Source organism: Nycticebus coucang, chromosome 21 (genome assembly GCF_027406575.1).
Source record: "Nycticebus coucang isolate mNycCou1 chromosome 21, mNycCou1.pri, whole genome shotgun sequence".
Lineage (NCBI taxonomy): Eukaryota > Metazoa > Chordata > Mammalia > Primates > Lorisidae > Nycticebus > Nycticebus coucang.
Genome location: NC_069800.1, coordinates 14,937,969 through 14,957,698, shown reverse-complemented (window position 1 = coordinate 14,957,698; position 19,730 = coordinate 14,937,969). Strand labels below are relative to the sequence as shown.

The following is a 19,730-nucleotide window of genomic DNA, read 5'->3' as shown; positions in this document are numbered from 1 at the left end:
TCAAAGGGGTGTTATTTAGACTTTTCTAGGTGACAGCTCCAAAGTTGCTCTGAAAATGCCAGCCAGCTGGGCAAGCTGCCTGTTAAAACTGCGAGGCATTTTTGTGGCCCCAGAAAAGGCAGCATCAGCGGTCTCCTCTGTGGCTAGGGCTGCAAAAGCCATCAGTGCCGGTGTGTCTGGCATGGGGTGCGCTGGGGCACAGGAAGCCAAGTTGAGTTCTGGAAGGGAGCTGACAGCAGGCGGGCCCAGGCAGGTTTGCACATGCCTGTCCCCTGCTCTGGGGACTTTTCTGAAGTTTCCCTGACTTTCCCGTATAAAATGAAGGTGGTGTTTCTTCTCAGCCCAGGCTGCCCAAGTGCTGGGCCACAAACCGTGCGTAGCCTGACCTTGGCTGGGGTTAGAGGCCTCTCGGAGAAAAACAGGAAATTAGAACATATGCACTTTCCACAGACTGGCTACGTTATGAGTTTCTCAGTGGTTCCATGTGGCTTGAATAACAGGGTAATTTTCTTTCATGGAGTAAAATATCCAGACTAATGAAGATGTATCCTGTTGAATCACATTTTGCTTTAGTAAATTATTTTATGCCCAGCACTGTTGTAAGTGCTCTCACAGATTCTCTCGGAAATCATGCCACAGACTTTGCCTGGGCCGGGAAGCACGTGGGGGCCTCAGAGCAGGGCCCGTGGTCTGTCCAGGTTTTACAGACATGCTAGACTCACTGTACACATCAGACAAGGTGCCATGTGTGCCCGGGGGAGCAAGGGGCCTGTGGTTGATAAACAGAAGCCTATAAACAGCAATCCCCAATCTTTTTAGCACTAGGAGCTGGTTTCACCGGAAGACAATTTTTTTCGGTCGGGATTGGGAGGTGGGGGTGCACTAGCTTCTCATAAGCAGCATGCAACTGAGATCACTCAAATGCACACTTTATAGTAGGGTTTGCACTCCTATGAGGAGCTAACCCATGTGACAGGAGGCAGGGCTCAGGCAGTGACGGCCGCTCTGGGGAGTGGCTGTAACTACTGATGGAGCTTGGCTCCCTCACCCACCACTCATCTCCTGATGTGCAGTCTGGTTCCTAACAGGCCATGGACTGTGGTCAGTCCTCAGCCTGGGGGTGGGGACCACAGGGTACAAATACAGAGTCGTGGGGGATGCCAGAGGGGACTGCAGACCCCCAGAGAGGAGAAGGCCTCTCAGAGGGAAGGGGGAGGCCACACCAGGGAAGGGGTCTCTGAGCTGAGTTTTTGGGGTAAGAGGTGTTTAGCAGGTGTTGAAGGGGGAGGAGCCGGCCGTGCAGAGACAGAACGGCCTGTGCAGTGGCCCAGGAGTGGAAGCCCGTGGGGTTGGGGGAGGCAGCAGTGGTGGAAATCAAGGTTGGAGTCAGACTGGGGAGCCCTGTGTACTCTGTGTCAGGGAGTTTGGGCTTTAGTTTCTAGGAATCAGGGCTGTCTTGGTTAGATTCTCTGTTTCAGAGCAGAATTTCCCAAACTGGAGAAGGAAGCTTTGTGGGGAGGAAGACCCTCACTCTCCCTTCTGAGGAAGCCCACTTTTGTCATCTGGAGAGCGGGCGCAGCATGAAGCCCTTTCCCCACTGGCCACACTGAGGCCGGAGGGCCCTGAACATAGGGGAGGAGAAAGCTGAGGAAGGGGCCTTGTTCCATCGTGGAGCTGCTGGGTTGACCCATGACCTCCATGAAGCCCCCACCCTCACTGCCACTGGACTTCAATCCCTTAATCACTTTGACTGCTGAGATATTTTTAAGTTTTTATTTTGAAGTAATGTCAGAAGAGCTGCAGGAAGAGTATGGAGGGCCCACGCCCTTTACACTGACTCACCAGCCCGTGGGGTCTGCCCTGTTGGCTGCATTAGTTTCTGAATTGCCTGAGATTGGATTGCAGACACCACTCCCCACAGCCACCTGCTGCGTCAGTCACGCTGGGGTGGGGGGGTCTCGGTGTGCATTGCTCAGGAACCGGGATGGTCTCTTACGGTCTCCCAGTCCAATAACCCAAGACTGGAGTCTAATCCTTGAGAAGGCATCGTCATTTAACCTCTGACACCGGTTTTTATCAATTCCCCCACAATGTCCTATATAGCGCGTTTCCTCCTCCCGCCCAGGGGCCAGTCCAGGATCTTGTCCCTTTGGAGCAGGTGTCCTTTCCCTTTAATCTCTCTCCACTTGAAATCATTTCTCATCCTTTCTTTGTCTTTAAAACATTGATACTGGGTGGTGTCTGTGGCTCAGTGGGCAGGGCACTGGCCCCATATACCGAGGGTGGCAGGTTCAAACCCAGCCCTGGCCAACAAAAAACAGCCGAGTGTTGTGGCGGGCGCGTGTAGTCCCAGCTACTTGGGAGGCTGAGGCCAGGGAATCGGCTAAGCCCAGGAGTTGAAGGTTGCTGTGAGCTGTGACACCATGGCACTCTACCGTGGGCAATAAAGTGAAACTCTGTCTCTACAAAAATAAATAAATAAGTAAAACATTGATATTTTTGTACAGCCCAGGCCAGTCCAACTATAGACTGCCCCTCAGCTGGAGGGCGCGTGGTGTTTCCTCGTGATTTGATCCGGCGTGCACAACCTCTGTCGGAATACCTTACAATTGACGCCTGCTTTTGGGGGGCATCCATTCTGGAGGAACATAGGTCTCTCCCTCATGGAAGGTGCTGGTTTTCATCTCCTAGTGAAGGTGCTGTCTGCTTTCTCCACTGCAAAGTTATTGTCATACTCTTTGCAATTAAAGAGCAATCTTTGAGGAGAATATTGCCATTTATTTTCAAGCCAATTTGAATTGAGTTTTCTGTTACTTCCAGTGGAAAAGCTCCTGATTCAAGGGCTCATTTTATTGCAGAATTAGTTGCTCATTGCCATGGAGAAACAGGCAACAGATTCTGAAGAGAAAATAGGAGGATTTCTTAAAAGCTTTCATTGTGATCAGATGGGGGCAAAGCTGGACCAAGCTCATGGGCACCCAGAGAGGGCTAACCATTCCGTGACACTTCTTATTCTTTGAATTTATTTCATAAGGTCTGAAAAACAGCAACATGCTCAATTAATAAAAATTACATCCTCTCTTCAAAGTAGTTGTATCATTAGTTGCACTGGATACAACTTAACATCGAAATTTGCAGTGGTCTTTCATTTCAGCTTTTTCATTACTCTTAGATGGATAATGTCAATTACACTCAAAAAGGATAATGGTTATTTACAGGGACAACAATTTCATTTAAAATATGTTTGCGTATTTTTTCTAGATTGTACAAGGCAAGAAATGTTTCCGTTAATTGTGAAGATAGTACCAATTGAGCAGGATTCCTCCTTATGACCTTAGAGGAACCGTGAAAACAGACTCAGGGAAAGATCAAGTGCAAGAGGTTTATTGATAGGTGACTTCAGGAAACACCCATGGGGAAATGGGGGTGGGACCTGGGGAAGGGGAAACAGCACAGCCACTGAGGTATGTGATTGCACACTTGTGTGTGTCCGTGACTGCGTGTGATTGCCTTGGGTTGGGTTCTGCCAGAAGCAGACTCCGAAATAGCAATTCAAGTGCAGACCAGGAGTGGCAGCTCACACCTGTAGTCCCAGCACTCCTGGGAGGCCAAGGCGAGAGGATCACTTGAGCTCAGGAGTTCAAGACCAGTCTGAGCAAAAGCAAGACCCCATCTCTACTAAAAATAGAAAAATTAGCCAGGATTTGCACCTGTAGTCCCAGCCTCCAGGGAGGCTGAGGCAAGAGGATCACTTGATCCCAGGAGTTTGAGGTTGCTGTGAGCAATGATGCCACAGCACTCTACCCAGGGTGACAGAGTGAGACTCTGTCTCAGGGGGAAAAAAAAGCAATTATCCCACTTAGATGAGGGAGCAGAATCAAGTTGAGAAAAGTCACCATTGCACTGTGCACTGAATTTTCTCTGCCTTGGACACTGCCTACTTAGGTCACTGTCAAGGAGCTGGTCTAGCTTAGCTGGGAATTAAAGTATGCAAATGCCATATGTGAAAATACTCAACAAAGATAGGTCAGTGCCAGTGAGGAATGTTTCCTGCCTCCACTTCTGTGGGGTATCTATTCTAGAGGGTCGAGAACAATCTAAACATCATAGCCTCTCCAGGAAATCATAGGCAGCAATCCTGCTCAAGGGGACTGGATATTCAAATAAGAATTCTGAAATGAGGCTGCAATCCTACCATTTTAGAAGACTGAGGTGGGAGGATTGCTTAAAGACAGGAGCTCCAGACCAGCCTGACCAAGAGCTACTAGACTCCACTTCTACAAAAAAGAAAAAGAAAAGAAAAGGTAGTGGGGTGTGGTAGCATATGTCTGTAGTCCCAGCTACTCTGGAGGCTGAGTCAGTAGGATTGCTTGAGCCCAGGAGTTCGAGGCTTCAGTGAGCTATTATGATGCCACTGCACTCCTGCCCAGATAACACAGTGAGACTCTGACTTAAAAAAAAAAAAAAAAAAGAATGCTGAAATGAATATCCAATTTATTTCAATAATGTTTACAGAGATGGTACTAAGATTTAGAAATTGTGGATTCTTAAATGTTATTTTACTGGTTGCTTGGATAAATCTTTTAATATTTAATATAAATCTTGGATAAATCTTTTAATATTTCAGGCATTCAGTTTCTTTGCATGTGAAATAATGGGCTTAGATCATTATGGAGAAATGTCCATGGAGAAAGTGATCTTGAGCTGGACTTTGAAGAATGAACAGAATTTAGATACGTGTAGAAAAGCAGGTTTGGGGGGGACACTTTGGTCAGAATGCAAAGGCGGGAGTGGCCCTAAAGGTGGGGAAGATGCAGGAAGTCCGACCCTGCCCCGACCCTCCGACAACTGCGGCAACTTTCTGCCCGGCTGCCCAGTGGTGCCAGGGAGTCACTGCTCCCAGGAGCAACGCTCCAATAATGACCAACAGGAGCTGATGGATAAATGACCCAGCTTCCGGATAGCAGGTAGGGCAACTCCAGACTATAGGCACCCCGCACAGTCTCCCCACAGTCCCTGCAGTCTTCAAGCTTCATTTGTCCTCAGTGGTACATGCTCTGTCTTGAAGGATAAATCTTTTAAAGGCAAAATCATGGCACCCATACAAATAATAAAAAAAAAAAGATTTTTTTAAACTTGTTAATGAGTGAAGGAAACAATAAAATGTCACACGTGATTTAAAGATAACAGCTCCTCAATTCTGCCATTGTAGCTTGAAACAACTTTAGACACCCAGTAAAGGAGTGGTTGCTGTGTTTCAATAAAACTTTATTTACAAAAGATTGTGGCAGATGCCTTTGGCCCACAGACTATTCACAGACTCTTAATATAGGCAATTCAGAATGAGGAAATGAGTTTATAAATAGATGCAAAACTATAGATGTAATACCCACAGGGCAGTAAGGAATTTCATCTTCATAGAACAAAATTTTCATGTGCGTGAGCAATATTCATTCTTACTATTATCAGTTTTCTATAATTTACAAGGCTGAAAATACAGTTAATACTCATTATTTGTGAATTCTGTATTTGCAAATTTGCCTACTCAATAAAATTTATTTGAAAGCCCCAAACCAGTAACTATGGCATTTTTCCCCCCTTGAGTCAGTACCTCGCTCTGTTGCCAGTGTTAGAGTGCAGTGGTGTCATCACAGCTCACAGCAACCTCCAACTCCTAGGCTCAAGGATCCTCCTGCCTCAGCCTCCTGAGTAGCTGGGACTACAGGTGCACAGCACCATGCCCAACCAAGTTTTTTAAGTTTTTTATTTTTTTCAGAGATGGGATCTCTCTTGTTGTCCAGGCTAATCTTAATCCCCTGGCCTCAAACAATCCTCCTGCCTGAGCCTCCCAAAGTGCTAGGATTGGATATGTAAGCCACCAGGCCCAGAAATCATGGCACTTTAGGGGTCATTAGTACACAGGCACAGAGTGGCAAAAAATTTGCATCACCTGATGTGTTCCCAGCTAAGGAGGAACAAAGTTCTGCCTTCTTGTTTCAGTTGTCAGACCGTAAGTAAAGGTCCTTTTTGTTGTCTTGTTAATGCTGCATTTTTCTCTCTTCGTGGGTCTTTTTTTGGTGATTTTGATGGGTGCAATTACCAAAGAGCTATCTAAGCACCAGAAAGCTGTGATGTTCTTCATGGGGAAAATATGTGTGTTATATGCTTTGTTCAGGCATGAGTTACGATGCTGTTGACAGAGCGTTCAGTATCAAAGAATCAATTTACATGCATAATAAGGTGATTTGAAGTAGAAACACACATAAAGCAAAATGTATCTGTTAATGAAAATGTTGTGACCAGGGGCTGCAAGAAGCTCGGCCTGTGTTTCCCTGGGAGCAACAGTTGCCGTTCACTGATTCACTATTGGAAACGACCTTATAGGAAGTGGCGCCAGGAAGTCCAATCACCAAGTACAGCTCAAATACAACAAGAGATGAGCCGGGGGTGCTCCGCTGCACACCCAGGAGTTTTCTGTGATGTCTCATGACGCCAGTGACACACCCCTAGTTGGCCACCCTCTCTTCCTGACCTCCGGCAATACTTGTCTCCCTTCCCTACCAGAGTTTCCTGGGGTCGCCTCCCCAGTAAATGACTTGCACAGCAACCCATGTCCCGCAGTCAGCTTCTGGGGCAGATCACAGCGTGCAAAGGGGCCGAATGAGAGCTGGGGGGACAGAGGCATTGTAAGCACCTGAGACTGAAAAGCTGGGTTGGGTACAGAACAGAAGGGAGCCTCAGTACCTGAGCAGGGAATAGGTACCAAGCCAGGTAAAGACACGGGTGCTAAACAGGGGAGCAGAATGCCAGGAGAGGGCCGTCGCTTTGCTGCGGGACCGGATGGGACAGAAAGAAACGTTTGGGAAGGCTGCTGAAGCCATCAAGGCCTCCAAGGCCCAAGCCCCGGGTGAGTGCAGAGAGTGGGAGGGAAGACCAGACATTTGGACCAGGAGACTCAGCAGACTGCGGAGGGATGAGTGTGTGAGCGAGGTGAGGGGCGAGCCACGGTCCCTCCCTCAGAGGCTTCAAGCCTGGGGTTGTCATCAACCGAAGAGGGAGAGACTTCAGAGGAATGGAATGTGAAACGGAAAGTCAGCATTGGAAGCTGAATTTGAGAGAAAGAAATCAAAAATGAAGGGCTTCTGTGCCCTTCTAGAGATGGATATTCCTGAGTCTTGGAAAGGAGGAAGGCGGCTCCGCCGGGGTGTTTGGTGTATTTTATTAGAACCAGACAGAATAAACAGTTGCAATCGGGAAATCAGGCCTAAGCCTGCCAGCTGAGAGCATCGACATCTGTCTATTTTCATCGCATACCTCGCTGAAATCACAAAGGGAGAGAATGTAATTAAAGCAGGGACAGGAGAGAAATGAAAGTCTCCCAACCAAAAGGGAAGGGCTTTCCCGGAGAATAGAGTTTGCGGCGAGAACCTTGGTTAAAATAAAAAATTCCAGCTCTAGGGAAGCCTCACGCTTTAGGTGCCCCCCTCCCCAGCCTATGATGCAATAATGGGCAGGGAAAATGGGGACCTATGAGTAAAACCCAAAGGCCAGATGCCACTGAGTGACGTCCGCAGAGTCACAGGTATCAGCTCTGCTATGACAGACCCACCCATCTGGGTTAGGTCCATGAGGAGGCTTGTCTGGCCAGCGTTTGAGCAGATATAAACTGTCTTTCCTGGTTTCAACAACACTTCAGCCTTTTGGAAAAGAGTAAGGAGATAAGGTCTTCAGGAAGATTAAAGCACTGACTTCTAATGTTTCCCTTTGCTGGAGATGGTGTCACAGCCACCCAAAGAGAAGGAGGCCTTGTTCCACAAAGACACCCAGCTTCTGGGCACTTCTCAGGCATGTCACCCCCTTTTCCAGTATCTGCAGCAACCGGAGGTCAACAGCAGCTGATCCAGAGGGGTCCTAGCCTTACCCCAACTCCAGAGAAAATGCACATTTGCAGCTCGACCTCAGAACAAGGCAGAAGTCTTTTTCAACACTTACAGGATGCGTTTTGACTCCAAGATGAGGATTCTTAGTTGGAGAAGGCACCTGGTTTAGGATTAAGAATGAGACTGGAGGCGTCCAGGATGGGAATTCCACAGTGAAGAGCCTATCGTGTTGCAGAATACCCCAAAGAAGAAACCTATAAGGCAAAGGAAGACGCATGTTTTTAAGGAGAGAGCATGACCTCCTAAGAGCTAGAGAGAAATTAGGTTGTCCCAGGGCTGTTGAACCCAAGCCCATCTGCTGTCTCCAGGTGCCACAAGGGCTCACCAGGGACATATAGGACTGAACTTTACAGTTTGCCCTAAGAGGACCCTACCTGTCACCCAGGCTATGCACTTGGTCCTAGCCCAGCCTTGCCCTTCCCCATGAAGAAAGAAGTCTATGGAGGAAACAGGCTATGCCAGTCCTGGGAGGCTCCAGATGCCTCAAACCCGGGTAGCCCTCTCTGCACACCCACACCAGCTCCCACGCCCAGCAGGCCGTCTCCCACATCCCTCCACCCAAGGGCTGAGTGTTTCTGGAGTAGTATCTGTAGGCTGGAAGGTTTCGGAAGGAACGTGGGATGGAAAGTGCTTGGACACGAAAGACATAATTTTTAAACATTCAGACATAAAGTACATTTGAGCCTGCTTCTGTCCTCTTGCCCCAGTCCCTAAAAATATCACTGTCCACCTGGCATTCCTTGGGTGGTGGGAGAACCTGTACAAAGCCCATGGCACTGTCTCTACTGTGCACGCAGACCATTCCATCCCATTCGACCTCACATCTTTGACTCTTCTTTCTCCTGAAGTCTGACCCTTAGGCTGGCATTGTGACCCAAAGCAGTCTCCCTCAGACATACATTTGCACCCACCCCCAAACATGTTCCATGGATAAGAGGTGACGCTACTTCCTCCCCACAATCTGGGACTCCCACTAGCTGCACCTGCCCTGTCAGGGCCCCCTGCCATAGGACGGGGCCAGACATCTGAATCAGACATCTGCACCATTGAGGAGAAGCTCCTAGGCTTTAGCGAGGGCTGGCAGCACCTAGCACAGTGATTTGCTGTTGCGTGCACTTGTCACTGCCAGCAAAAGACGTGCATGTCATTGGCAGCCAAGAAAGAGACTAAACATGCTGGAACTCCTGAGACACAACCATTGACACAAAACCCATCCTTTTGGTGATGACAGCAGATTCACGGACAGCATTGTGTGGGTTTTTGTGATTCTTTTGGGGACACGTACGTAAAACGTTAAGTTATTTTGGAGAACTGTTGTTTTCTTTTTGCCTCTCCCTTGTTAATTTCTGGAATCTGGTTGTGGGATGGTTTTAATACATGTTGTTAGAGCATGTACTATGTATAGAAGGAGTTGTGGTATTTTGATATTTTAATATTAGGTGATGTGTTTCCTCTGACTACCCCTCTGGAATCTGTGGGCTGATCAGGAGGGCGTTCTTCAGAGAGGCCCAACTGTTCTCCAGCCCACTTCTAAAGAGCAAGCACGGGAATTCTAAGGCTCCCATCCCTGGACGAGCAGATGGAATACACCTGCAGACCCGGGAAGCAGTCGATTTACTCGGCCAGTTGCATTTTGTTGGGAGTTTTGCATTTGTTCTGCTGGAGTTTGTTTCACTGTGCGGTTCCCAGTGCTGATGGGATGTCTTGGACACACACATGGAGATCTCTTTAGAATTCTGATTTGTGCAAAAATGAAAAAGCCAAGAAACATGATTGACTAGCAACTTGTAGAGAACAAAGGGGTCTTATACATTACAAAGAGAGGAAAGGCCTTCATGCCAGGCGCTACAGGAAAAACCCAACCATAGAGAGAATGTGTGGAGTCCCTAGGCCAACTTTTTGGGTATTTCCTTTGTATTTCAAAATGGTATAAGAAGTGTTTTTTCCAGCATGTTATGTAGATCAACATCTTGGAATGTACATAGTAACAGCCTGACATCTTACCTTACCTGGTCATTCTAGAAGCTGTGGCTCTTTCTGTCATCTTATCCTTCGAGGAAGCCATTCTTTACAAGTCAGGCTAGATGATGTCTCTGCAAAATCTCTTGCCCTTACTCACTCGACGAACATTTATCGAGCCCCTGTGTGTCAGGCACTGTGTAAGGTATTGGAGACATTATTATGAACAGGCAGGTAAGATTCCCAATTTCCGATCCCCTACAGGAAGAACTTTTCTTCTTCAACCCTTAAAGAAAGGAAACACACTTAGTCTAAAATAACAGACTAAACCTATGGCCTACCTTGACTTAACTTGGTAAAGACGACAGCCAGAAATATTTTATGTCCTCCTAGCCACAAATGATGTGGTTTCCTGGATAAATGCCTGGTTTCAGTTTAGAGATCTGGTTTCTTACTTTTGCTATCTCTTATTACTTAAAGGCATGAAGAATCCAATAAAAGCCACCTCTTCAGAGACCTTGTGGTTTAGAATTGGTGAATTAGGGCAGTGCCTGTGGCTCAACGGGGTAGGGCGCTGGCCCCATATGCTGGAGGTGATGGGTTTGAACCCAGCCAAACCCAGCCAAACCCAGCCCCAGCCAAAAAAAAAAAGAAAGAATTGGTGAATTAAATGCAGTGGTGAATTGGAGTTGGTTCCTCCTGCTCCCTAGAGCTGACTGTTATATTGTTGTGAATTTCCCAAGTCTGTTGATGTCACCTAAGTGGCTTGGAATCAGCCACGATGACGGCATTTACACCGCTAAATAGGCAAATGCTAAAATGTGGGGCTTTCATTCTGAAGAAAGCCGGTCTTCAAACATTTCCCAGGGCATCGGTGAATAAGGTGGTGGAGTGGTGGAGAGTTTGGAAGGACATCAGCCTGTAAGGGACCAAAATGAAGGAGGAGCAGCACCTGAGAGCCCAGCACTGTGCCCCGGGGACTAATGTGTTGTAAAGCAATCACGTCCCTCTTTTGTTCCTTTGTACAAGCGGCTATCTTGACATTCGGACCAGGACATTTTCATGTGGCCACTTGGACTTTGTGTATGTTTTTTATGCTTTGCTGCACTCATGACATAGGCTATTAGTAAACAAAGCATTAAGAATATTTGAAGAATAAAGAGTTTTGAGTTTAGAATTATAATAGTCCATTGCTGGACAATAGAACCTCCCTGGAGCTTCTGTGGAGAGTTGCTTCCATTCATCTGACTGATTATCTAAGAATTACAAGTGTCTAGTACTGTAGCCATTTCATAATGGAATAGGTAAAGCTGCACCCGGGGTCATTTGGGATACGTCCAAACACTGGCTGGTGACGTACATCTTGTTCGTAACTTCGGAAAGTGGAAAATACTTGGTCCGAGAAAAATTACACTGATAGAATAAAACCTGGCAACAGTTCAAACTGTACATGCCCTATTTCTTGTTGACTAAAAATTGACAGTATTAAATAATCCTTCATGATCCCATCATTCAAAATTTAACCTAGGAAAATTGGAACTTTGGAGAAATAATGAGAACAGCCACGACCACCTCACAGGACAGGAACCTTACACAGGAAAGTTTCATGAAGACAAAAATATGTCTGATCAATCACAACTCTGATATAAAGTTTACAAGACACAGAATTCATCCCTGAAAACTATTTTCCATAAAATTAAAATTAAATCAATTTTAAATGAAAAAAAGTGAAAACCTCATACCATACACAGGAATTAATTTGAACTGGATCATACTTGTATGCATAAAAGCTAAAACTTTAAAGCTTTTAAAATAAAACATAGTATTCAATGTACTCAGCCCTACTATGAAACCAATTATAGCCCAAGAATATGGGGAAAGGGGAGAGGGAGGGGAGGAAGGGGAGAGGATGGTTGGAGGGAGGGCAATTGGTGGGACTACACGTACGGTGCGTCTTACAAGGGTACATGTGAAATTTACTAAATGTAGAATATAAATGTCTTAACACAATAACTAAGAGGGTGCCGTGAAGGCTATGTTAACCAGTTTGATGAAACTATTTCAAATTGTATATAAAACCAGCACATTGCACCCCATGATTGCATTAATGTACATAGCTATGATTTAATGAAAAACAAATAAATAAAATAAAACATAGAATCTTCAGTAGCTTTAAATTCTTATAAAAGAAGAAAGGTATAAAATCAGAAGAGAGCTGAAAAGAGTTTTAAGCAGTTTCACGGTACTGTATAAGAAAACCAACCAAGGGATTAAGATGGCTTTATGGAGTTGGCTCCGGAAAATATTTTCTCCAGGAAAATTATTGATATTGATCTAATGCCAAATAAAATATTTGTGTTTATTAAATATGGAGTTAAAACGTCCTCTGAGGTCACAAAGATCAGTTTAAAATAACAGTGTAAAAACAGTCTTACAACCGTCCGTAACTCTGTCTTATGATCAGAAAAACTGAATTAATCACATTTCATGCAAGTCAGAAACGTAGAGAAAGAAACACAGTGAAGCCTCCTGGCCTTGGTGAGGGGGCAGAAGAGGCTGAAATGTGGCTCTCATCCGTCATCCTCACCCCCCAATGGGCGCATCTTCCCCCAGATGGTCCAGAAGTCTCTCTCTACTGTTCATCTAAGAAACCCTCACCAAGGAGTCCCCTTCGAGCACTCTCAGAGTTTGATGCGTCTCCACTCCATCAGTGTGTGCTGCAGTTTGCTCCAAGACCTTGGAACTAAAGGTCTTGTCATACGATAATGACAAGCATCCTAACATCCTGCCTGCCTCAGAACTCCTGGTCTCCTTCACACTTCTGAAGTGATTCTGGTCAAAGCGTATTTGATGGGACGGAACAGAAATCTGCCAAACTTCCCAAGACTCTCAGTCACTTGTGCACTCTCCCCTCCACACCCACCGATGTGGTCCAGTGAGGTCCATTCTCTTCCTCCCCATCAGCTGAGCTGGCACAGGGATCCAAATCCTGCTCTCAACACAAGCAGCTATTCTGTGACTCTCAAATTACTGAGCAGAAGATTCTGTTTCATCTGAGAACAGCCAGTGAACGACTAGCCTGGGTCATCTGCCCATCCCTGGTCCTATCAGCTGAGGGGATGGGGTAGACACAGGCTACGAGTCCCTTCAGCCCACACAGGGCATCTGAGTGACAGAGGCAAGTCTGCGGGACCTGGTGAGCTGGAAGAGCCTCCGTCCTGCCTGCGGAGGGCACAGAGCCAGCCAGCTGCAGCCGTGCTGGAAGGATAGTGCAGGGTGACCAGAGAAGTGGACATCTACATTGTATGCACAAGGTCCTGGTTTTGTAAGGTTGCCAGCTCTAGCAGACACTGTCCAGTCCTTGCCACCTCCCTGTGTGACGGCCTGATCGCCAGCTGCCAACCTTACCTGAGAGCTGTGGTGGCCACTAGAGCCCATTCTGCCCACACAGAGGCATGTTGGAAGTTCTGGTGACCTAAAGCCCCCTGGGACAGTTCTAAGCCAGTGACTATGGGGATTAGTGGTCAGATACTCCAGCTACCCATTTCCTCTTCTGGGGAGACTCTGAAGAACAGCTGCATGGGCTCCCAGAGCTCCCCAGAAGGGCTGACCTCCAGGTGCCACAGTGGCTCCAGGCTTGGTGACGCACCTCGAGTCCCTTCTCTGGATCACATTCCCACTCCCCTGCCAGTGTCACCTGAAGTCACCTCTAATGATCCACTTGGACATGAATCCTTGCCTCAGGGCATCTAGAAACAGTTAATTCGAACATTTTGAAAGTGTTTACTTAATATATTGTGTCTGCAGTGTGGACTCAATTTAAGAACTACCAGGTTACAATGTCCAGTTAAAAGTAACCACCTATAGAGACTCTTTAACTCAAAAGCTACCAGTTAACAAGTAGACCTCAGGGGAGTCTTGGAGGATGTGGCTTCTCTGGCCATGGGATTCTTTGGGTTAAGAGCCAAAGGACTTGGGATGCATCCGCACTGAACTGTGTGAGGTCCCCGCACACGTGTGCAGTGTTTTGTGACCACTTAGTCACAGGGAGCTTTTCTTTTCTTTTCTTTTCTTTTTTTGAGACAGGGTCTCACTATGTCACCCTCAGTAGAGTGCAATGGCATCACAGCTCACAGCAACCTTCAACTCTTGGGTTTTAAGTGATTCTCTTGCCTCAGCCTCCTGAGCCGGGACTACAGGCACCTGCCACAACGCCTGGCTATTTTTTGGTTGCAGTTGTCATTGTTGTTTAGCAAACCCAGGCCGGGCTCGAACCCCCCAGCTTTAGTGTATGTGACCAGAGCTCTATTCCCTGAGCTACGGGTGCCGAGCCACACAAGGAGCTTTTCAACTAAAGAGGTTTACAAATGCAGCTGTCCCCTGAGCAACGTGAGTTTGAATTGTGTGGATCCACTTCGATGTGGATTTTTTTCAATACGTTTGTTGGCAAATTTTTTTCAAGGTTTGTGACAGTTTGAAAAAACTCTCAGAATAAACCATATAGCCTAGGAATATTGAAAAACTTAAGACACAGGTATGTTGTGGGTGGATAAAGTATGTGTTACGCTACTGCTCAGGAACCTTACCGACAACAGCAGGTGTTAGCGCTTTAGTTTTGGGGTAGTTTGCAGGAAGCAAACTTGGATTTTTTGCTATGGGGGCGGGGGGCGTGTGTGGGCAGGCTTCCCTTCGCCCCACACTGTCCAAGAGCTCAAGAGTCAATTATGCACATAACTTTTCATTGACCTTGGAAGTGCCTTCTTCACTCTCCCTCCTCAACCATGCTCCAGGTGGGCAGAGTCCACCAGCCCTGAGGCCTAAGCCACATTTCAAGAGAAACTGTCCCTCAAGGGAGGAAGGAGGGATGTCTGCCAGAGGAAGAAGAGAGATGTGTAAGAGGCTAATTTTTGAATGGCTCAAGGAAAAAAGTGAGAGCACTGGGTGAGAAGTCAGAGAGGCAGATGCCTATCCCAGAAAGGAAGACTTTTAATAAGCAGAGGGCCCACCTGTTACCCTGGGGTGGGGCATGGCCAGTGCTCTCTGGACACTGAAGCTAAGCACTTCTATGGGTCTGTGAACCAGTTTTCCAAGCACAGAAGGGATGACTCTATCAGAATCAATTCCATTTCCAGGCCAGTCCTGGTAGAATGGTAGAAATAGCGGTTTTACTCCCAGCACCTTGTTTAAAAAACAAAAAAACAAAAAAGTTTTTTTTCCCCTCAGTTACTTTTAGGAATATGGAGGTGCTAAGCCTTGTTCCTCCTAATTTCTCTTTTAAAACACTTGAGTATGGGGACTGGGAACATTGCTCTTTACTTCTGACATCTTACTTTTTCATAAGTGAGTTTCTCTTTTCAGTGAAAACTTTTCATAATCTTCAGTTTAAAAAATTTTTTGACTACGAAGTGGGGGAAAACCAGCACTTTAATTTTTTTTTTTTCAAATTGACATAGCCAGAGACTGGAATAACATTTTTCTGTCCAACTTGTAAAATCTGTGGTAATGCGAAGATAATTACGAAAATATTCAGAAACCTTCCCTGGATCCAGACACACAGCCGCCATTTGTTTCCACCTCTCTCCAAAAAGATGAAAAGTGTTAAAAAGAGAGAAGACCTGATGCTGTGGGGGCAGGCTCAGCAGCCGGGCAAAAAGGTGAAGTGTGTTTCTTGGATTTGGACTTGACCTGACAGGCCCCCCTGGGGTGAGTCCGTTTCCTCCACTTCCCTCCATTTGGCTGTAACATAATTACAATAACGAGGTCTTGTTGCCTGAGACTGAAGTCCATGCTACAGCTTCATTCAGTTGCTAGAAAGAAAAACAATTCGCCAGGAGTCTTTTAAATCAGGCTTATGAGTAGTGTATTCCAGGATAATTGAAATTGCTTCTTCTCTTGTGGGTTTGCACTTATGACCTAAAGCAAAAACTGGAAGGAGGGAACAAGGGATTGGGGTGATGTTCAAAGAAGCCAAACCCTCAGTTAGACAGGGGAGCAAGGCTGAGAGGCCTGATGGGCAGTGTGGTGACCATGGTCAGGAACAATGCAGCGTGTACTTAAAACTTGCAAAGAAAGAAGTTTTAAGCGTTTTCACTACAAATAAGTGATAAGCATGGGAGGTAATACATCTATTAATGAGTCTGATTTAGCCTTTGCACAACGTATGCCTGCTTCAAAGCGTCAATGCTATACACCGTAAACATAGGCAACTTTTGCTTGTCAATTAAAATAATGAATAAAATACCTTCCTCAAAATAGCAAGGGTCCCGTTTGCCTAAATAAAAGAAGAGAAGGGGAGAGAAAGAGAAGGCAGAGAACAAGCCCCTCTCTCAATACATCCCAGACCCTTTATCTTGCCAAGACCTGGCCTGGTGACAGGCAGAGCCACCGCGGGGGGAGAGCCAAGAACTCAACCAGCTATGCTGATCAGTGAACTGGAAACTGGGCACTCTGTGCTTCAGGCCCAGACGCCCAGCCCACAGCCAAGGTCCAGGTGGTGGCCTTGGCACCTGGCCTCAGTGTCTGTCAGCAGAATGCGTTAGAAAGCCAGCCTCGAGCGGTGCTCAGCCAGCAGCCGGCACAGCCTGGAGTGCGGCCAGAAGGCTGGGCCATCCTTTTTGCTTTTAAGGACAGATCTTCCTTCACCTCAACAGTCACTCTTGGGCGACATGGAAAGCCACCGCTAGTTTTGCTATGAAGAGACAGAGCATGGTGTTTCTGGGGCAGCGGGGAGTAGTCGCTTCTCTGCTTCCTCCAGTGGCCCTGACTGGATGGGGTGACCAGCTCGTTCACATTCTCTCCGCGGTATTATTGGCAGCTCCAGAATGTTTACAGCGTCCTTCGCTCCATTAGGGCTGTCCTTTCTTTCTTTCTTTTTTTTTTTTTTAATTATTTTTTTGCTAGCTTTTAGCTAGCCTCTGGAAAGATCCGCTGGATGTGCTGGGCTTTGTTTTTTTTTTTTCAAGAATCCACTTAACCCTTCCCGGCAACCAGGAAGACAGTGAGCTTCTACTCCTGTAATTCTGGAGGAATTTCGTGGCCTCTCAAACCAAGGTACCTTTCTATTTCTTACTCCAGCCTGTTACCAGGGTGGTTTTAGGATGAAATGGCTGGGGTGACATCTGCAGGGAGGCATGGGGAGCCCTGAGTGGAAAGGAGAGGTTATCATTTTAAATTGTCAGTACTGAGTCAGGGTGGATGATGTTGTGATTTGGGAAGAAAACCAGAGCTGGAACAGAAAGAACCTTAAACCAGAACTTCTTCTGGGCGCTTAAGAACTTTATTTGAAAAAGTAATAACAAGCTATGCCCTGTCTGCTGGCCTGTCATTCTGTGGGATGTACCTGCTGTGGCATGTGGCGGTGTGCTCCTGTCACCTGCTCTCATCTCCGTCCTGGAGCAGCCTTAACAGGAAGGGGAAATGCCACCTGCATCCTTCCAGGAAATAGCCGGATCTGCCTGTCCCGTGTGGAGTCCAAACCAGCTGGCGAGGGTGCGTGCATGCAGCTCTCAGGCAGCTCGCTGGGACAAACTCATTGCTTCTGGGACTCAAGCTGCTCCTCTGCTACAAGCAAAATTCCCTGCCTGACCTGGCTCATCAGAAAGGGTTTGTATATGGAAAACTTCAGAAAAGAACAAAGAAACTTAGCCTGGATGAGGAATGAAGTCTTGGCTGTCCTTTAGCCATTCCCGAACTGCCAGGCTACGTAAAAAAAAAAACAAAACTCTGCTGGGAAAACGTCTGAAAAAGAGAAGGCGTCACAGACAGCAGGCGCGGCCTGGAGCAGCTGCGCGCTCCTGCCCGTGCGCCCTGGCTCCGCGCTCCGCTCTCCGTCTGGAGCAGCTCCAACCTGCGCACTTTGCGAGTATGAGCCAGGGGGCCTGAGCCTCTGGAGTCGGCGAAATCCCGCCCTGGCTTCTCAGGAGGCCTTTGGAACTCTGGCCTTCAGCCCAGTGCTATCACAAGTGGAGAGAAATGTAGGGAAGATGCCGCTAACGCTTTAAAGTGACCGTGCCACGGAGCAAGAACTCAGGTGAAAGTCCTGGAAGGCGGGGTGGGGTGCTCCGCGTGGTTATTTTTTCCCAGATGAGATTCCACGGGAGTCATCACAGCTCGCTACGAGTGCGAGGGAGAAACAAATCTCAGGGTCCAGGGAGCCTCTCTGCAGAGACCACTACTGTCTCGCTCACACGCGCTTCTCAGCAATGGATTTATTGGTTTCCCACTTGTTGAAACATCCCTAACGCCACTCTCCATGTCTCTTCTGTGCCACTGGCGCTCTGCCACCCAGCTAATAATGAAATGGCCTCAGTAGACCTACGGCAGCTGCCTCGGCTTCGGCGCCTCCCCCACCCCAACCCTGCAGCTGAACTGCTTTTAATTCTCCGTGATGCCGCGAGAATGTTTTCACCTACTGGCTATTTCATTGCCCTTCCACTGTGCTGCTCGTGTCTAGGACAAGCTGTGTTCTGCGCCTGTTGTGGCAAGAAGAGCTGGGCGAGGAAGAGGGGGTGGTTTTATTCTTGCCCCTGGTGCAGCTTCGCTGGGGGAGGAAGGGTTTGCAGACGCTCCCCAGGTTCCCCTCAGTCACTCTGGTCTGGGCTGCTGCGAGGTCTGTGTGTCCAAATGGAAAGTGAAGGTTGAAGGCTTTGTGGCCCAGAGGGAAGGATGATTGGGTTTTGATGCCCCAGCAGGGGAAATTCCAAGATCGCATAGCCACACTTACAGTTCAGAACTGGGTTGTTATCCGGCCTTTAGCTTGTTCTCTGCATTCCAAAGTGCACCCGCACCCCCTTGGATGATTATAAAGCTGTTTACACATTGTCCTCGTCCATGAACTGATCTCTGTAAACAGTGACACCGGATTCATCCAAATATTTCTGATTTCTAAGGAAAAAATACAGGGATTTCTTCCCAGTGCCCTTCTGTTGACCTTGCCTGGGGGAGCAGAGCTAAGAATGACCTCATCCCCTTCCAGCAGGACTTCCTGGGACATATAGGACCTCGTGCTTTGGCTGTAGCTGTCCCTCTGTGATCAGTCCCATTAAATCTATAAGCTTTCAGAGCAGAGTATGGAGACGTCTAACATGGGTCCCCTTTTGGACTTCAGCATGAGATCAAGCAGACACACAAAGCCATGGTTATGCTTCCCACCAGGCACCAGGACGTCAGCTGCAGAGGTGGGAGGGGGTGGCGAGGTGGGGCACAGACCAGGAACTGCCCCCGCAGGAAATCAGGCTGAAAGGAGATGTAAGGGCTTGGTGGGAAATAAATGGCACTGTGTTGTTGACGGAGAAAGATCTTGGCAGGACTGTTGTTGTGAGTGTTCTGCGGCTTAGAAAGGAATTTCCTACAGCCTGGACTAACCATTAAAAATGTCTCTGCCTTCAGGAGTCCCCGGCGTGCACTGGAGCCTCGCTGGGGGAGATGTCAGCTTGGACCATGGGCGCCCGCGGTCTGGACACGCGAGGAAGTTTCTTTAAGGTAAAAGGAAGGCTTGATGGGGGTTCCCAGAGTCTCCCTGCTGTCCTGGGGCTGCAGAGGCAAGTCTGCTCTGAGCCAGCTCTGCTAAGGACCTTGCCTGAGCCCACCCCTGGTGTCAGCTGGCTGGCGGCAGGGACTCCGTGATTAGGGCACAGGACTCGGGCACAGAGAGGCTGTATGGTTCACTGAGACTGTCTTTATTTGGGAACAGCTCAGCTTTTCCTTTTCCATTTGCCTGGTTTTATGTAGGAAGCTCTCCAGTAAATGAATGCTGACGTTTCATGTGTTCTATCCCTGGATTATATGATTCAGTTAAGTGTCCCCCAAACCAAACAAAAGAACAGATTCCTG

The 19,730-nt window shown here is 47.5% G+C and overlaps 1 protein-coding gene across 12 annotated transcripts in view; it reads left to right on the top strand.

Annotated features, from left to right (window-relative positions):
• RIN2 (Ras and Rab interactor 2) overlaps window positions 1-19,730 on the top strand; it is a 240,440-nt gene that overhangs the window by 102,967 nt on the left and 117,743 nt on the right. For 6 of the 12 annotated variants that reach the window (XM_053574259.1, XM_053574257.1, XM_053574254.1 and 3 more), the window contains one exon: window positions 19,287-19,379. In XM_053574259.1, coding sequence (XP_053430234.1) covers window positions 19,323-19,379 — 57 coding nt within the window. In that variant the 5' untranslated portion in view covers window positions 19,287-19,322. The other 6 variants (XM_053574262.1, XM_053574253.1, XM_053574263.1 and 3 more) reach the window with 4 other exon arrangements.